The sequence below is a fragment of the Gigantopelta aegis genome, chromosome 3 (assembly GCF_016097555.1).
Source record: "Gigantopelta aegis isolate Gae_Host chromosome 3, Gae_host_genome, whole genome shotgun sequence".
NCBI lineage: Eukaryota > Metazoa > Mollusca > Gastropoda > Neomphalida > Peltospiridae > Gigantopelta > Gigantopelta aegis.
Window position 1 is genome coordinate 27,290,144 of NC_054701.1, and position 17,975 is coordinate 27,308,118.

Consider the following 17,975-nt stretch of genomic DNA (forward strand, 5'->3'; position numbering starts at 1 on the left):
TGAGAGAGGAAACCCGCTGTCGCCACTTCATGGGCTGCTCTTTTCGATTAACAGCAAGGGATCTTTTATATGCACCATCCCACAGACAGGGTAGTACATATCACGGCCTTTGATATATCAGTCATGGTGCACTGTCTGAAACGAGAAATAGTCCCAGACCGACCGCGCATCGAGCGAGCACTTTACCACTGGGCTACGTCCCACCCAGATATAACAGAATCATAAACATATTTTGAAAATACTTTTATTAATAGTATTCAATTTTAAGTGTCCAGCAACTGTTAAAAACTGTTCAGTATTTATACATGTATTTCAAAAATTGCCTCGGTCAGAAATTTGGTGGTGGAATAAAAGCTTTCTAACCTGCACCACTCGAGATAATCTGCATTACAAATAATATCTATAAAACAATTTGGGTGGCTCTCCTGCCCTCATGTAAAAATGTTTGGAACAGCCTATTATTAATTAATACAATTATTTAAGATATAAGTAAAAAATTAAATATTTTATCACAGTTTTTAGCAACTATAACAAATAAAATATGATTGGTACAACACAAAAAACCTGGCAGAATATTATATACAACCCCAGCAGTTAAGATAATATCCATGGGGAAAATATTGATTATAGTCTGCAGCAATTGCTAGAGAGAAAGAAAAACTGCAGCAACCTCCACAGCATTGCTGATTGTTGTTGGCGATTGTCTGCGTTGTATATAGTCATTTTATTAAGCATAAGCTATCAATTTGTTTAAATTTGTCCTTGATTAGAATATCCCAGCAAAAAGGTTGCTTCCAACATCTGGTACTTCAGCAATGCTATCTGATCTGAAATTAAAAAACCCATATTAAGATTTCAAACATTTTTAGCAACAATAATTGGTTAAGAATACATGATGTATGCTGAAACAGCTGAATCAAAATGTTGGTCACATGTGGTTAATGCAGGATACCTATTTCAACATCAAAAAGGGAAAATATCCTACATCACTGAACAATTGCCATTTTAAAACTAACTTATGGTAAAATAAGGTACATTTGAATTTAAAGTATAGCCTACATTAGAACCAGTCATAATGAGTGATTGAATACGAAAAGAAAATGAATGCTTTTAATGATATGTTGTGACATTTTAAAACGGACTATGTGGGCATTTGGTCTGGATTGAGGAGAAATCCACTGCTGCCACACAGGTTATTTCTGACACGAACCACATCCTGTAACATAGGCTACATGGTGTATTGGCGATATTATACTATGGTAAACAATGTTTTTGTTGAACATTCTTGCCTTACCTGTATGGCTGGAAGAAACTGCTGGTCATCTCTGTCTTATTTGAAGATGGCATGATGGTATTCAGAGCATCTTCTTCACATGGTAAAATATCTTGTTGATTAAACTAAAGAAACACAGATATTTACATTACATACATTAATGAAAAAATATTTTTGCTTACAGATTCAAGTTGAGCATCAGTGTATTGATATTTTAAATGCAATTACCTGAGTAGTAGTAATCGGTATTATAATGATTAAAATGAAAATATCAGGGCTCACCGTGTCTATTGTCAAATTAGCTACATTTAGTCTTTATCTTTTATTCCTTAAATTAACATTATTATAAGTTTTCAAGGAAATACTCTACATTTCTAAATATTCGCTAAACGTAAATTTGTTCCAGTGGTGAGCACTGAAATGTATTTAAAAAGTGAAAATCTCCAAATCCCATATTATGACATGAAACTGTTTCATTGGCTACTAGTAATATATTTGTTGCTGCAGAAAGAAGAATAACAATCATTGTTTAGATGAGAAACATTACTGCAATTACTTACAATAAATTCACAGTTTGCTTGATTTGGACTGTAAGAAGAAAAAACAAAACTACATGAACACGATTGGCCAAACCAAAACTACGTGAACACGATTGGCCAATATTAAATATCAAATAGAATATTTAAACATTTAAGTTGACTATTCTTTTTGCACTTATTCCAAATTATTTTTTATTAGTTGACAAGCATAAAGGCTATGTTATATCTACAATTATAACACTTAAACTGTTAAAGTGTCAAACTAAACATGTTTAATAAAACAAAAATAAACATAACATGCATCATAATGATAGAACAAAAATCCAACAACACATAATGATGGATCAACTGTATAATATGTACTAGGTGAGGCCAATTACAATATAGTTAATAAAAATAATGTTTTTCTTCTCTTACCTTTTTGAATGTGTCTGTAACGGACTTCTGGCGGGTATCAGAAGTGGAGTCTTGCATTGTTTTGACAATGGCTGAGATTTCTCCAGATTCACTGAAGCTGGTTCCTCACTGACCCAGGCCACTACTTGACCATATGTATGTCTTGGTGATGCAGTCCGGTGAGAATTGTGGATGTCATTACTGGGTGGCTCGTGAATCGTGTACATGGAAGGATTCTTCTTTATATTGTCTAACACTGATCCACATGTTTTATATTCACTGTCGTAATAGTTTTCATCATCTTCATCAAAGATATTGGAACTACTGTATGCAGGAAACTTCTTGTATGGCACAAACCTTTTGGAAACTCTGTCAACTGTCATAGGTTTCTCTTTTGCCGATTCTTCAAGATAAATGTATTGATTTTCATCCACATCAAATATTGGAATAGTTTGAGAAATGTTTTGTGGTTTTGATCTTTGATTTTCTAGGAAATATGGTGAATCAAGAACACTTCTTTTTAGTTGCCTTTGTACATAATGTGACTGATTTGTACATGAAACAGGTTCTGTAGTCTGAAAATGGAACTTTGGTCCTGAGTGACGTACTGCTTGTTGTTTATGCGGCTGCTGAAAAACGTCTAGTCTGGAGGTTTGATTCTTAAGTTCATCTGTTGGTGCAGTGTTTAAGCTCTCGTTGTATTGGCTGTATTGAGCCATCTCCTCGGCAAGACACAACTCTTCATCACTGTCAAGATAAATTTATATTAATTTCAGAAGAAGAAAAAAATGTATCCGTCATCACCAAAAAAGGTGAGTGATTACTCCCACTTCCGTCCACACTCGCCTGTAAAGTTTTAGGAGAGCTACAAATTAATCGCCTTGCTACAAAATGTTTAATGTATTTCTTTTGAAAATTCTGATGATTGCTGGGTTGGCATCATTTAAGGAGAGTGATCTTCAGCTGATGGCAAGACTATAACAATTATTTATAAATTGCATTAAAATAATTGATTAAACTGAATTCATATGAAATTGGTTTGGACTTAGTACTAAATTAGACTGAACTGTTTTGTTTTAGCTTGGACAGATTAACTTAACACAATGCACTATAATTTTAATAGTATTAAATAAAATAGTAGTGAATAAAAATAATTAAAACTGAATTTCATGTAGTGAGGTAAATTACATCAAACATGTTGTCAAGAAACAAATCTGTTAAAATCTGCTGATTTTCAATATTAAAGTCATAATGTTGTAGCCAAAATCTAAATAGATATGTCAATGGATAATGATGCCCACCTCATTAACATTAATGTAAAATGGGTATGTAAACAGGGTGCAATTAGAAAGATAAAGGATTTGATCCCATAAATGTTCATTACATTTAATCATGTCTACAGATGAGAAAAAATAAAATATTACTGTGGCATTTTTTTGATGGCCAATATAATAACATTTTGGCTCAAAGATATTATTTGACAACTAATCTTGTGAGATTTGTTATTATTTTTAAGAGTGTAAAGATGTTCATAACTTTTAATGCATCATGAAAATAAACAGACAACAATAACAGAAAAATGCTTTTCTTTTTTATGTAATATATAAAATGCTTACATGTTAATAATATTTCCAACAAACAGGTGTGTGACATGCCACACTGAAATTCCACATGACATCAATTTAAACATCATGTCTTGTCTGTAGTGTTTTTCGCATCTGCGATCACATATATTTACCTAAAAGGACTTGAAGACCATTGATGTGTATTTTGCTTTTGGTTGGTATTGTGTTCTTCAAAGTCATAGTCCTGTATCATATCTTCTACATTCTGATCTAGCATTTCTGGAGTACCAAACATTCCAATGTCAAATGCATCTGGAAATACAACCGATTAACGATTGTAAACAAGAGTTTCAAAGAAAATGTTATTATGAAGCACATTGGTTACGAAATTCAGATACACCAATGTACTATCTGTTGAGTTCAACTGATAAAATTTGCACTTTCAGCTTTTTTCAACCCTTCCATCTCCTTTTTGTTACTGTAGCACTATTTTGCTGACGGGCATTAATTATTTCTTAGTATCAACAGTTTTGGTCACAATGGTATATATTTGTTTTAAGGATCAATAACAAATTGTTTTTAATCATCATTCTGAACAATTTACCCTTTTAACATGTAAATAGGCAGATTTATTTCTGATCAAAACCTTTATTACCTATTACTGTATTCATTAAACTCTGTAAAAATTATTCAGTCAAAGGGTTGAAGTTTCATTTGAAACAATATTTTTGACAATTTTTAGAGTTATGAGGAGAGTAAAAAGTTTGTCTTTCTAACAACATACCCTGTTGAACAAGAGATTCCCTCTCTTGTTGGTACATTTCAAGTTGAGTCCAGCCTCCAGTACTATCTTGCTGCTTGTAGTTTGATGGTTCTGCTTCATTTGATGGAGGTAAAGGTTTTGGTGGCAAGTCTGTGGTCCTTAATTTAAGAGGGCTTGGTTTGTGGTAAGCAAAACGATCCAGATCTACTGCTGAACCTGATAATCTTGAATCCTTTGTTAAGGACAAGAAAAAAAAAGACAGTAAATATCAATATATTAAATGCCTGCCCCGTTCCCAACAAAAAATTCTAAAACAACTTAGTTTTAAAACAGGTATATAAATGCACAAGACAACAGCCTGACACTGATAGACTTTTAACAAGGCCAGACAGGTGGGGGGATGGGTGGGTGCAGGGGGATTTGCCTGTAGAAGGTAGGAAAAGAAAAGAGTAGGCCTACTATAAACTGTTAATTTCATTCAAATTGATGTAAGGACTTCATTTAAGCTTGTCATCGTCCTGAAAGTTATATCTATGACTAAGTAATAATGGCCAAAAAAATATACCTCCTACAGACTTGAGCTGCTCAAGGGAAAAGACCTTAAGCCAGTTCCAAAAATCAAATCATGTTGATAGATAGTTTTAAGATACCTGGTATCAAATGGTAACTAACATTTTGTCTTTTTGAGTTGGGCATGGCATCTTTAAGTTGTAACATCTTGTTCTTTAACATGCCAATTTGTGCTTCAACACCTTTTTTCTCTCTCACAGTAGTATCACAGGGTCTTGACTGCTTGTTTTCACCCATACGTGAGCCCACAGGAGTCTTCGGTAAGCTAGACAAACCCTGCTTGCAGCATTTATGAGCACAGACTGACTTGTTTAGACACTTGTGATGACAAGATCGGTCTTTTTGTGTCCCTACATAATAACAAACACTATATATAAATTTTACCAAATGAAACCATTTTTTTTATAATCTTAGAATTTAAAATGTGTTGAGTGCATCGTTAAATAAAAATTTCCTTCCTTCCTTAATCATAGAATTATTATTAATATCTTATCAATTTTATGTTATGAGATGCTTTATTGAGTGAAATATATTTGTACAACTTATAATATTTTTTACAAAGTGTACATTTTTATGTCAATATTAGTAAAACCACATCGACATCCTAAAAACCATTGACATCCAATAGCCGATGATTAATTAATCAATGTGCTCTAATGGTGTCGTTAAACAAAACAAACATCCTAGGAACCATCACTTATGGATCTAATTATTTTGTTTTGCAGCTGTATGTGTTAGTACACACATTGACACATTTTAGTTGCGTTTTCTGCTGCCATTGCCGATAAAATGCTACATAATATGAATCGGACTGGAACATCTCATTCAATTTAACTGTTTGATTGTTCAGTTTTAGGAACATTATTTTTTATGAAGAATATTATGTACATTAATTAAGGCAAGTTAAAACAACCAGCATCAATACCTGAAGGTGTTTTCTGCATTTCTTTCGAAATACTGTATCTACCTCCAGCAGCCTTTAATTAAAAAAAAGAGAGAAATATATGCAATTTTAATCATTACCATGGTGGCAGGATTTAGCTGAGTCAGTAGAATTCTTGCTTACGGTGCTAATGGTCAAATGTAGCAAGTTCCCTTTATGTGTCAAAATGACCAAATGTTTGACATCCAACAGCCGATTGTGAACAAATCAATGTGCTGTTGTTAAAAGTTATTTGGATAATTACCACAAAATTGTCTCAGTTTATCAGTGCATTCATTAAGATTGTATGATCTATTTAGATTTATACAATACTTGAAACAGTGACCCACCCCAACCAATAGTGCATTGATTAGCATCTGTGCCACAGTTAACCCTTTTGTAATGTGTTGGTGCACCGCTAATTAATTAATGTCATGGACATGATGACGCACTGTGCACCGCTATTACTATACCTACTATAGCTGCCCCTGTCAGGTATGTAAATACCCCCAATAGTATAATGTACATACACCATGATATATATGACGTATTTATAGATGTACTCCTGTTATAAGTGACAAATTTACCACAAACAATAGCAATGGAGGCTTTTCCATCCAGACAATTTCACTGACCACGGTGTCAGTAAGTACTGTGTCTAAAATACACACAGTATATTCTAACTCTGTGCCATATAACTTTAATTGGAACACGTTTTAGTGCACTTATGGATTAAACTTACATGTCAATGACTAGTACAAATGATACAAGAAGAAACCTGATAACCCTATTCGAAACCAGGTCACAGTCTTTCAGATAGGAATACACATCGGGTTTCTTCCTGTATAGTTTGTACATCATATAAGTTTTATATACATATTTCACTCTCTTTGTGAGCTATAAAGAAATTAGATGATAATAGTGTGCCATATAACAACGTAAATAAAGTAACCCTGCTTCATGACATCATAAGGCTCTGTCCACGATGTCATTCAAGCACAGGCACAAAAAGGTTTCTTCAACTGTTTTTTTACACAAAATAAAAATACTTACTTCAAAGTTCGACTCTCTGCAAAACTTGCCTGTGTAGATAGGAGTATAGTTTGTATGAATATCCAAACCAACTAAAATATGAAGGAAAAAAAAAATGCATTTTATGATTTCATATTAAGAAAATATAATTTTATTCAATTTGTGATATCTAAGTGCCTAAAGCTTGCTCAGATGGTCACAAACATCACTTGAACATACTCGAACAAGTACAAACTTGCACAAAGTGAGGATATTCTGAAAGAAAACTTTATATCCCATCATACCTTTACCCCTAATAAGAGTTTTGATAACCATTCTCTATATTATATTGTCATTATCAAAGAGATATACTGGTGACAAAATGAAAGATCATGAGCTGTGAACTAACCATATTCTTGACTCAGCAGATGTACATGAAGATCCGGTCCACCTGAGGCTCTCTTCACCTCAATCCTCCGACTCCAGCCATCATCACGCACAATAGATGCGTCTCTGGTTTAAAAAAAAACATGCAACAAAATAACTTACACTTCTATTTAACAAATACTAGCTATATTGCAAACTTGTACATTGGCAAAGTTATTTGTATTTTTCCATGCTTGATTGTTATATTTATTAATATTAGCAATTTTTATAATACAATAACATACTAAATGCACCCACTTGTTTGATAGAATCAAAATATTACTTTTAATAAATATACAAAATTAAAAAGATGTAACTAAATGCAGGGCTGTACCCTCCAAGGGGGGAGGGGGGCAGTTGCCCCCCTGAGAATATCACTTTTGTTTTTTACTCCAGAAAATAGCATACACATCTCGAGGTTTAATTTGTATAGTGTTTCATTTGTTTATAAAAAGTAGTGCCCCCCCCCCCCCCCAGGATTTTGATCAGGGTACGGCCCTGAAATGTGGCCTTTATATTTGACCCACTGAAAAATTGTATCAAATACCGTGTAAAATTAGTCTGTATTTAGTGCATCAAATTAATGAATACTTAAGATTTGCTCAAATGTGTATAGTAATTAATGCAACCAGAAATAAAAAGCATATAATGAGTATTATAATAATGCTACAAATTTAATAAAACCAAATAATACCTACCTCTGCATCCCCATAATTTTTAGTACTAATTTCATGGTGGTAAACATTTTAGAAAGAATTGTCCGATTTTTTAATACTCATTTTAAATTGATTTTCATGCTTAAATCCAAATGCACTGTCCTGGGCACACATCTCTGTTGTGTTTTCAAGACAGATTTGTTGTTGGTGATTAGCAAGAAAGAAGTGTAATGGCCTTACAACTTACTCTGGGTGGGAAACATGATAACTTAAAGACTGGAGGGGAGAACAAAATGTTTAATGACTGAAGACCAAAAAACCCCAACCCCAGTAAAACACTGCTTTAAGTTTGTTGAGGAACTAACATGATTCTCCACTTGAACACCACTGAATTGTCCTGATCCCCGATGAGGAGAACTGACTGATGGTCAATCTTTCCACCTTTGTAGTCCACGATCGCCTCCTTGTTCACCAGGTTAATGCTGATCACAATTTCTGATGATTGTGGCTTGTAATTTTTCAGCTGGAAAGTGAAAATAAAGCAATCTAATTGAGATAAGTTAATCAAATGAACTAGGAAACATTGACATTTGTAATAAACTGAACTGATGCATATGAACAAACTGATAATTAACTAAAATAATTCTGTAACACTTCCAACTTATTATGAAAATGTGTAAATGTATCATCATTTTAGTTCTTTTTTACAGTTATATTTTACACATATGATTTATTCTTAAATGCTATGTATCTTTAAAATTTTATAGTCACTATAAATGTACAATTTGCTAGATGTGCTTAGGGACAGTTATTGTGTTAGACACTATTTCTAAAAACTGGCTCATTATCTGAACCTGGAATGACAACTAATAACTAGAGCCTCACTACAAAAATGTAAGCACTTTTGAAATAATGATATGTTGCACATTATGCAGCAAGAAACGATTATATCCATTAATGACAGTTTGCAAACATTACCTGTTCTATTGCCATTTCATACTTTGGTAGAGCTGCAACAGCATTTCTAATCTGATTCCCAAATGGTGGATGTCTGTTTACAATCTAAAACAGACAAGTGTGTTATTATCACATTATGCTTTCAATTAAATGTTTTTCAAAGTGTCTTATAAACTCAGCAGTCATTTAAATACAACCACTTTGTAAACAAATTGCTATCAGATTTATATAACTAGAAAGATCTTCATATAGATAAAACCTACAAATTATCTGACAATGGACATGTTAACAAATGTAGGGATGATAAACTATTTTTAATATCAAACAAGTCTTTTTCTCTCATTTCTCAATGTAAATGTGCTAAATTAAACAAAAATAAACATTACATTAATTTTGAAGAAATTTATTTTCTTTTTATCCAACACATTTACATTATTACTCACAATATATATATATTAAAATAATTTGTTACCAGTTCAATTTCTCTAGGATTGGTATCTTCTAAAGTGTGAAATGATGTCAATCCAGCATTTACAAGAGCTAGAGACATTGTTGGTCCTATAAATCAAAATCATAGAAGAGCATAATATACAGAGACCTAATTACACTTCATTTTAAAAGTACTAGCTACCGGTAACTTGATTGAATACATGCATGTGCTCAAACACTATGATTTTAATTCACTTTCTGATTCCAAAGACTGTTATGCCGGTGTGGTGTTGAGGATAAGGTCTCATCACTTAAAAAACACACCAATGGTGTGCAACAAGTAAAGCCTCCGACAGCTCCAGGCCTTCCCGTGGCGAAATCATTTAAACTAACAGGAGAAGGGGCGAAAGGTGAATATCTGGAGCCTAAAAACCAGACACTTCTGGTAGATGGGGCTCATTAAGCCTTGGATGGCTGCTCGTCTGGGAGAAGGAAAACTCTGATATCAAACCTCCACTGCCTTGTGGCCACACCTTATCAGAGGAAAGGCTAAGGAAGTAGACCCCTATTGAAAATCACCACTGCCTTGGGGATTAGGTGGGTAAACCAAAGGCTAAGGGACCTGCCCTGAAAAAAAAAAAGGATGCTTAAGTCGGAGGTACCAGTAGTTGACCAAAAGGTGCAGATAAAACAGTAGGGCATAAATGCCATGACTGCAAACAAAGTAACACGCAACAAACTTGAGAAGAATTCACTTTCTGACACTTTGTAATACTGACATTTATTCAGGATTGAAATTAGTAATTTTGTTGGCAAGTACTTTAACTTATATCTGAAATATTTACTACCATGAGTGACCAAAAATATTAAATGAGATCATGCCTATACAAAATTAAATTAAATATAGTCTGGAAAAATTAAGTTTTTCTAATAGGATTAAACACACAAGGTTGACTGATATGTGTTTCAAAAGGTGCCAATGTTTTGATAAAATAATGTTCATAAACCCCACACCTATTCCATCTAGCTGCTTTGTGACATATTTTGAATCCTCCCACAGTTTTGTTTTCATGCATTTGAAGAGCTGAATGGCTGTCAGAAGTGAAGTGTAATCTTTCTTTTGCCACAAAAATTCCATCAAGCCTGCAAAAACAAATATTAATTTCAAATGCAATCAGATTTAAAAAAAATTATATACTCCATCAGGAGTACAGTACTCATTATTTTTAAATCATCGCAAGTTCATTATAAGACTAAAATATGTTTATAAAGTACCAGTGGTCAAATGGTAATTAGTCATTTCGCATCAAAAGGGAATAAATAATTTGGCATAATGCTAAAATTATATGCAAATATATTGTTAAGTTATATAGTTTTACACATACCAGCTCTCGTAACATTTTTTGTTTTAACAAAAGGTTTGATATAAATCAAGTTTCTTAGCATATTACTATCAGATTGTATTGATTGAATCTAATGGGTAAAGACAGAATGCTGAAATAGTTCAGGTTCACCCTAACTAATAATCAATAATGCAGTACAAAGAGACTAAAGCCAGAACTGTGTGATTTTGCATTGAAAAAATTCATCGGTTGCTTTCATCCCTGTATCAAAACAGAAGATTTAACCTAGGTAGTTTGATGGTAATTTGATGAGAAGTTTTTTAAAATTTACAATGACATGTTTAAAAAAATATTTTATGCAAATTAGTATGGGTATAAAACTTAGCAATATATTTTTACATGCATTTCAATGTTATTCATTATATATTTATATGCCAATTATCAGTTCCTTTTTGACAGACTATTGTTTTTAGAGACCATTTGTTAGCATTTACTAATACTGACATTTATTAAGAAGCGATCTGTCTTAAGGGTTCACAAACTAATACTCTCGTATACTACCAAATTAAATCCTATAGACGACAATAGTAATGTGGCTAAAACTCCTACCTGCAGCGTATCAATCGACATAAACGCCACAGATATAAATATTACCACCCCTCACACTTAAAGTGAATCAGAAAAAATTGGGGGTCAAGCTGCTCATTTCTGAGATAACAGGTAGCGTCTATGACTACCCTAGTTCAACATAAATTCAAGTATCTTTTTTTACAGGTACCCCATACATGTTTCAAGCACAAGGCTACTTGACACAGTGGTACTAGATGAAATACAATTCCATAAATTTTTTGCCCATATGAAACTATTTTTTTTACAACCAACACACTCACATTTATCACCAATCACAGGACTTGTGGTGTTCACTTCTCTATCAAAAGTTTGGTGCACCTCGAACTTTGACTCAGCCGGAAGTTATTTGGTTTAATACTACCTATAGCTGCATAACACAAGTCTGACCGATAATAAAAAAAAAGAAAAAAGGACAAACTCAGCACCCCCCCCCACCCAAAAAAAATCTGTACAAGAAAACACTGGTTACTAAAGAAAACCTCACACTTTGTTACACGTTGTCCAATCCTGAAAATTTTGTTGACATCTTGAGACAGTGAGAAATCTTGAATAGAAAGGCAACCAAGTTGTGCTTGTAACAGACTGAAACAAAATATTAAAAACCTGTTACTAAATACAATGGCTTAGCCAGCATGAGGCAGATGAGACGCTTGCCTCGTCTGGAATTTCCCCAGATTTATTTTATTTTTCCAATGACACCGATATTTATTTTACAGGTCTGGGTTTGCCTCGGTGTGTTTTCCTCTCTGGCTATGCCCCAGAAATAGATAACCAGTTCTCAACTGGATATCATATATAGAGAATTCATCACAAGTGTTTTTTTATATGGAAAATATCAACCAAGCCTCGACAAATACTGATTATCTAAGAGGAGGGTGATATTTTACATATTAAAAAACATGAGTAGCAAATTCTATTTATTCTATAACACTTCTAAAATAACATTTTAATTTGATATTTATTCAATCAGTCCTCACCAGTAATATGACATCACGCACTTTAATTAAATCTCATCAAAACATTACACTCAGGTATACTATTCTTGTTGGCTGTAAACAAATGACCCATTGACGGCAAAACATTATTAACTGAGATAATAATGGTAAATATCAAATGGGTTTATGACATGGATATTATGGGTAAGTTATAGAATAAATACATTTATCTCGCCTTCATGTAAAATTCTTTAATCTCATTGGTTGTTTCCCGTTGGACAAATCCCTTATCCCCCTGTGGGTGGAACCAAATTCTCTTATACCCCGTCTGTAATTTCCAACAGTTTCCAGCCGCCCCAGTTAATGCTAAAGCAATAATTAGATTATAAATAACATTGATAATCAATCAAGTATACATAATTAATTGTGTTTTTACTATAAAATACACTATTTCAATACTTTTAAAAGCTGCAATGTTGAACTCGGCCAACTAATTACGGTCGTGGTGTTATTGTATTAATGCGCGAGTAGCAACAGGTTTTTTTTTTTTTTGTTTTTTTTAATTAATATCTGTTTCAGACAATTTCGTATTACAAACATTTGAAGTTAAAAACTCGTTTATCGATGGAACTATTTTTTTTCACTGGCAAGTGGTTTCGTTCGCGTCCGCGTGGTACGGCTCCGTTAATAAATTGTTAACAATTATTGTCTGGCGTTAGTTTGATTATTTGGCTATATGGTTTAACATGTCGGCAAGATAAATTCGTTGTAGAAGCATCTCTCGGGGTATATGGCTTTTTATGTACCCTCTGTGTGCTCTTGTGCTCTGTGTGCTCTTGTAAAAGAACACACAGAGGGTACATAAAAAGCCATATACCCCTCGTGATGCTTCTACAACTTATAGTATCATTATCAGCTAACAAACCTATAAATTATTACAAAACAATAAGAAGATAAAAGATCAGTTCTGTTTCAGTGAAAAACAAAACACCAAAAAAAACCACCACCACAAAAAGCTTCATTTTCTTCTATACAATACAAAAACACAACCATACAAAACAGTGTGAATACAGAACAAACTTTCACTTTTAAGAACTGATAACTGCCTGAACAAAGATAATAATTATAATACCAGTTGACTTTCATTTGTTTTGTCTTGATCTTCCCTGTTATTGGAAACCTATAAAGTTGTAACATTTGAAATATAATAGACAGCATTTTAATTTCTTTGATTAAGAAACAAAAACATGGAGAAACCTTAATTTACAAAACTTTTCTTTTTTAATTTGCTGTTACTGTAATGGTAAATGCAGTCAACAATAAAGTAGTTATGTCCGATTCAATAAAAAATACTCTTAATACTTGAAAAAATACAAATTTGGTATCTACGATTGTTTTTTCCAAAATATATAATCATAACGTAATCATATATTCACTTATATTTATGATTCAAACAATTGGTTATGTCATAAATTAAGTATGCAGTTAATATGCTATTCAATGAAATTGTTTCACAAATTTAAATAACCTAATTTGGTAACAAGAGGCCAACAATGAGTTTTACATCAGATGTTATCTAATCTACCTGATATTTTCCTTATGCTTGTCCTTGTTAAGTGTGTTTAACACACTCTTCTCATTGTTTCTCAGAGTAATGTCCTCAAACTCACGACAGCCAGCTATCACATCAATCTGCAGGGGAAAAGGAGAGAAAATGGAACTCGGAACCTTTTTTTAATTTTATTTTGACAGCATCTCCTGTCTTTAAACTTCTTTTGATGGTCCTGCTCCACATTCCTGTCCTTGTTTCTTTAACCACAAGTGCTGGTCTCTTAATAGATATCTGTGCCATTTATCATTTAATATATAGGCTCAAACTATTGTACACAATACAATAATCTCTTGCCAGTTAATAATTTAATATGACATAATTTCACATAGAGCTATACTGCAGACATTTTTCAATCCACTAGCATTTGAATCCATTACCTTCAGTCAGTCACCTTTTTTTACATATTAAAAAAAGGTTTTTTTTTTTTTTAAACTAAATTTTTACTTTTTTCACCTACTTATTCATTTTAAAAATAACAAAATAATAAAATAATACTTTGGAAAAAAAGTCACGATCGGCCCGAAAACACAGTATTTTTTATATATGCCTAACCATGAAATATATTACAGTTGTTCCAGTTTTTAAACAAAATGTTCTTCAGCAAATCTCACCAGATCTTTCAAAGATGCATCACTTTTGACACTGTGAAAGTTTTTCATAGTTTCAAAAGCAATGCAATATCTTGCCATCAGCTTGCCAGTGTCTGAAATAAAAATTAATAACAAAATTTATGATGTATATCACAAATACATGTTTTATAATAAAACAATTGTTTACAGAATTATGACCCTTTAATTTAGGAAATTTGTTAGGCATGGTAGGGAACATGTATTGCTTTAGCAGTACTCCCAGACTGCTTGCCGTTCAAGACATTATATTTGTTTGTGCTTAATTTGATTAAAATATTATTGCATTTGTTAATAATATAGTCTGTCCATTTGCCTGTCTCACATGTTTTTTTGATGGGTTTTTTCAGAAGGCTTTGAGATATTGAGCTGACATTTTGTGTATAGCTTCATCATGTAGTTACAGATCAAGTTTGACTTTCATGACAATTTACCCTTTTTGACAGAGTTATGGCCCTTTAACATAGGAGATTTGAAAATTTGTTTTCCACTCTTTTTTTTCAGAAGACCTTTAGATACTGAGCTGAGATTTTGTGTATAGGTTTACCAGGTACTGTTACAGATCAAGTTTGATTTTCATGGCGATTTACCCATTTTTAACAGTTATGGCCTCTGAACGTAGGAGATTTTTGCAATGTCTAGATATCAAGATAAAATTTTGTATATAGGTTTATCATTTGTATATAGTTTTACAGATCAAGTTGAAGTTTCATGGTGATTTACCCACTTTTCAGAGTTATGGCCCTTGAATTTAGGAGATATGAAAAATTGTTGGGTCCGGTAGGGGACATGTATTGCTTTAGCAGTACATTCAAAATGCTTGTTCAGACTGCTTTAATAATATAACCTTTCACTGATCATACTTCATATGACTATTTTCGACACAAAATGGATATATTAAACTTTTTAACATAACTTGTTAATTTTGGTAAATCCTCATAAATGTAAAACCTGATATGAAACAGTAACTGATAAAGCTATAAAGCTGTACACAAAAAATAAATTCAGTATCTTGAGGCATTGCCAAAAAAAAAGTTTTTTTTTTATGTTTGGGTATCTTCTAAGTTCAAACCCATAACTCTGTCAAAGATGGGTAAATCACCAAGAAAAGAAAGTCAAACTTGATCTGTAACAATACATGATAAAGCTATACACAAAATGCAGCTCATTATCATAAGGCATTAAGAAACAAAAAAAGTCCAGAAGTCTATATGTGGAACTGATGGACAGACAGAAAAACGGAGATGAAACCTATAGTCCACTTCAGTTTGATCAGTAGGGAACTACTAATAAAAGAAAACTAACATACCTGTTGGAACTATTTTCAACGTCTCTTCATTCAAGTTGACTAAGTTCAGACCAGCCAATAAATTAAGATTTGTCAAGCACAAATCTATATTAAACCAGAAGGAAATGAACAGAAATAGATGAACTTTATTACAACATATATTTTACTATTTAGCAACATAGTGCAATAGAACAAAAAAAGTCAATTTAGTATATTAATAAATATTTATAACAAGAAAAATATATCATAATTAGGAATATGATAAAATGTTAGCATAATTATAATCTTAAAATAATTTTTAAATGTTGTTAGTTTTGTTTATATGTCAAAATCTTTACCATTTGTACACCAAACTTAAGGATAATATATTCGCCGATATTATGTACTGTTAACTACATATATATCTGAAATAACTTCTTTTCTTTTTTTTCAATTTTGTATTATCATTTGCACTTGGGAACTATAGTCAATGAGATTTTAATAATATTTTACAAAAAAAACATAAAATATTGTCTGTATAATTCTTAGTAGCTAGTAGTAGTTTATTTTAGAAATGTTATTAGTTATATGTAACAGGAGGCAGGTGATATAATGTATTTTAATACCTTCTAGTCTTTTTTCAATCTGCTTCCAGTCCAATCCAGTTGGATAACCTGAAATGAATAATGATGTCACATATGGCCATAAAATAAAATAAATTCTTTTTTAATTTTTCTTATAAAATGAAGGCAGGAAGTGAATGAAAGAATATTCAACAAGCTACTCGGCAACATCGTTTATCTTGTTGCAAGGGAAGGACAACATCAATTCAGGAGTGCAAGATAAATAGTATTGCCGAGTAGTGAATTGGGTATTCTATTTATTACCCATTTTCAATATACTTGTATATCATTTTATGGAAGATTTTCAAACAATACTGTTGTTGAAAATAAGTTTGCAAGTTGAGAACAACAGGCAGTGTTGTGTCATAGCTGTGACGTACGTATCACTGATGATATAAGTTAGTTGTTGACTTGACTTCCACCATTGAAACTATTCTTACACACAATTAACTGCCAATAGTGAAGCACTGTTTATGATGTTAAAATGTATCTAGGGGAACAAATGGGGTTTTTTCTTTTCCTAGGAAAAATCACTTTTCTCTCCCCCTTCTCTCTGCCCATATGGGTAATAAATTATATTCTTTATTTCATATTTCAGGACCTCAGAGTAAATTTTTTTAAGCTGTATGTGGCACACTAAATTTCTCAAAACAAAATTTAATCAGCCAAACTGGAAAGTAATTAAATTACCATAATGTCTTGGATTTTTCATGACACGAACGTACAGGAAGGTGTGTCTGATCCATTCCACTGCCAGTGCAATATCTGTTATTGTGTGCAACACAACTTCTGCATTTAAATGCTCAATAAGATTCTTATGAAGACTAAAATAACCAATATAATAAGATTAAATCAGTACTAAAATAATAAACCATGAAATATTTAAACTATTCATACACATATATGTCTAAAACCATTTGTCTCACCCTATACTGATTAAAACTAATGTGTTCAGAAATCGTAAGTGGATATGGGCATATTAAATGGTTATGTTAAGGTATTTTTTTTTTATTATAAATTATAAAATTCTAATTTTAAATTTAAATGATTGTCCTTGCAAACAAAAAGTAGAGAAACTAAAATAACTAAACACAGGGAGACATAATGATTTATAAAACACGTTAAAAATATAATAGATAGAGGATTTGTCATGAGTATTTTTTAATATGGAAAATATCAACTGAGTCTATGTTAATCGGTATTTGTTGAGGCTCTGCCGAGACAAATACCGATTAACTAGACGAGGTTGATATTTTACATATTAAAAAACACAAGTAGCGAATTCTATTTATCCTATAACACTTCTAAAATAACAATTGCCACCATCGATGATATGACGTCATCATGATTAGCACAGATTAGTTTGATGTCACGCATTTTAAATAAATCTTTAAAAACATTACGCTCAAGTACACGGGTCTTGATGGCTAGT

The 17,975-nt window shown here is 32.3% G+C and overlaps 1 protein-coding gene across 1 annotated transcript in view; it reads right to left on the reverse strand.

Annotated features, from left to right (window-relative positions):
* Positions 1-228: 228 nt before the first annotated feature.
* The window catches only part of LOC121367804 (probable ATP-dependent DNA helicase HFM1), a 32,165-nt gene continuing 14,418 nt past the window's right edge, over positions 229-17,975 (reverse strand). The window contains exons 17-37 of the mRNA XM_041492179.1: positions 17,234-17,367; positions 16,547-16,594; positions 15,963-16,046; positions 14,639-14,730; positions 14,001-14,107; positions 13,548-13,595; positions 11,965-12,062; positions 10,522-10,650; positions 9,551-9,636; positions 9,100-9,183; positions 8,487-8,644; positions 7,449-7,552; positions 7,082-7,152; positions 6,032-6,083; positions 5,209-5,456; positions 4,558-4,768; positions 3,947-4,085; positions 2,230-2,955; positions 1,834-1,861; positions 1,295-1,398; positions 229-827 (exon numbers count right to left, since the gene is read on the reverse strand). Of these exons, the coding sequence (XP_041348113.1) occupies positions 767-827; positions 1,295-1,398; positions 1,834-1,861; positions 2,230-2,955; positions 3,947-4,085; positions 4,558-4,768; positions 5,209-5,456; positions 6,032-6,083; positions 7,082-7,152; positions 7,449-7,552; positions 8,487-8,644; positions 9,100-9,183; positions 9,551-9,636; positions 10,522-10,650; positions 11,965-12,062; positions 13,548-13,595; positions 14,001-14,107; positions 14,639-14,730; positions 15,963-16,046; positions 16,547-16,594; positions 17,234-17,367 (2,812 nt within the window). The 3' untranslated portion in view covers positions 229-766. The remainder of the gene's footprint in view (positions 828-1,294; positions 1,399-1,833; positions 1,862-2,229; positions 2,956-3,946; positions 4,086-4,557; positions 4,769-5,208; positions 5,457-6,031; positions 6,084-7,081; positions 7,153-7,448; positions 7,553-8,486; positions 8,645-9,099; positions 9,184-9,550; positions 9,637-10,521; positions 10,651-11,964; positions 12,063-13,547; positions 13,596-14,000; positions 14,108-14,638; positions 14,731-15,962; positions 16,047-16,546; positions 16,595-17,233; positions 17,368-17,975) is intronic.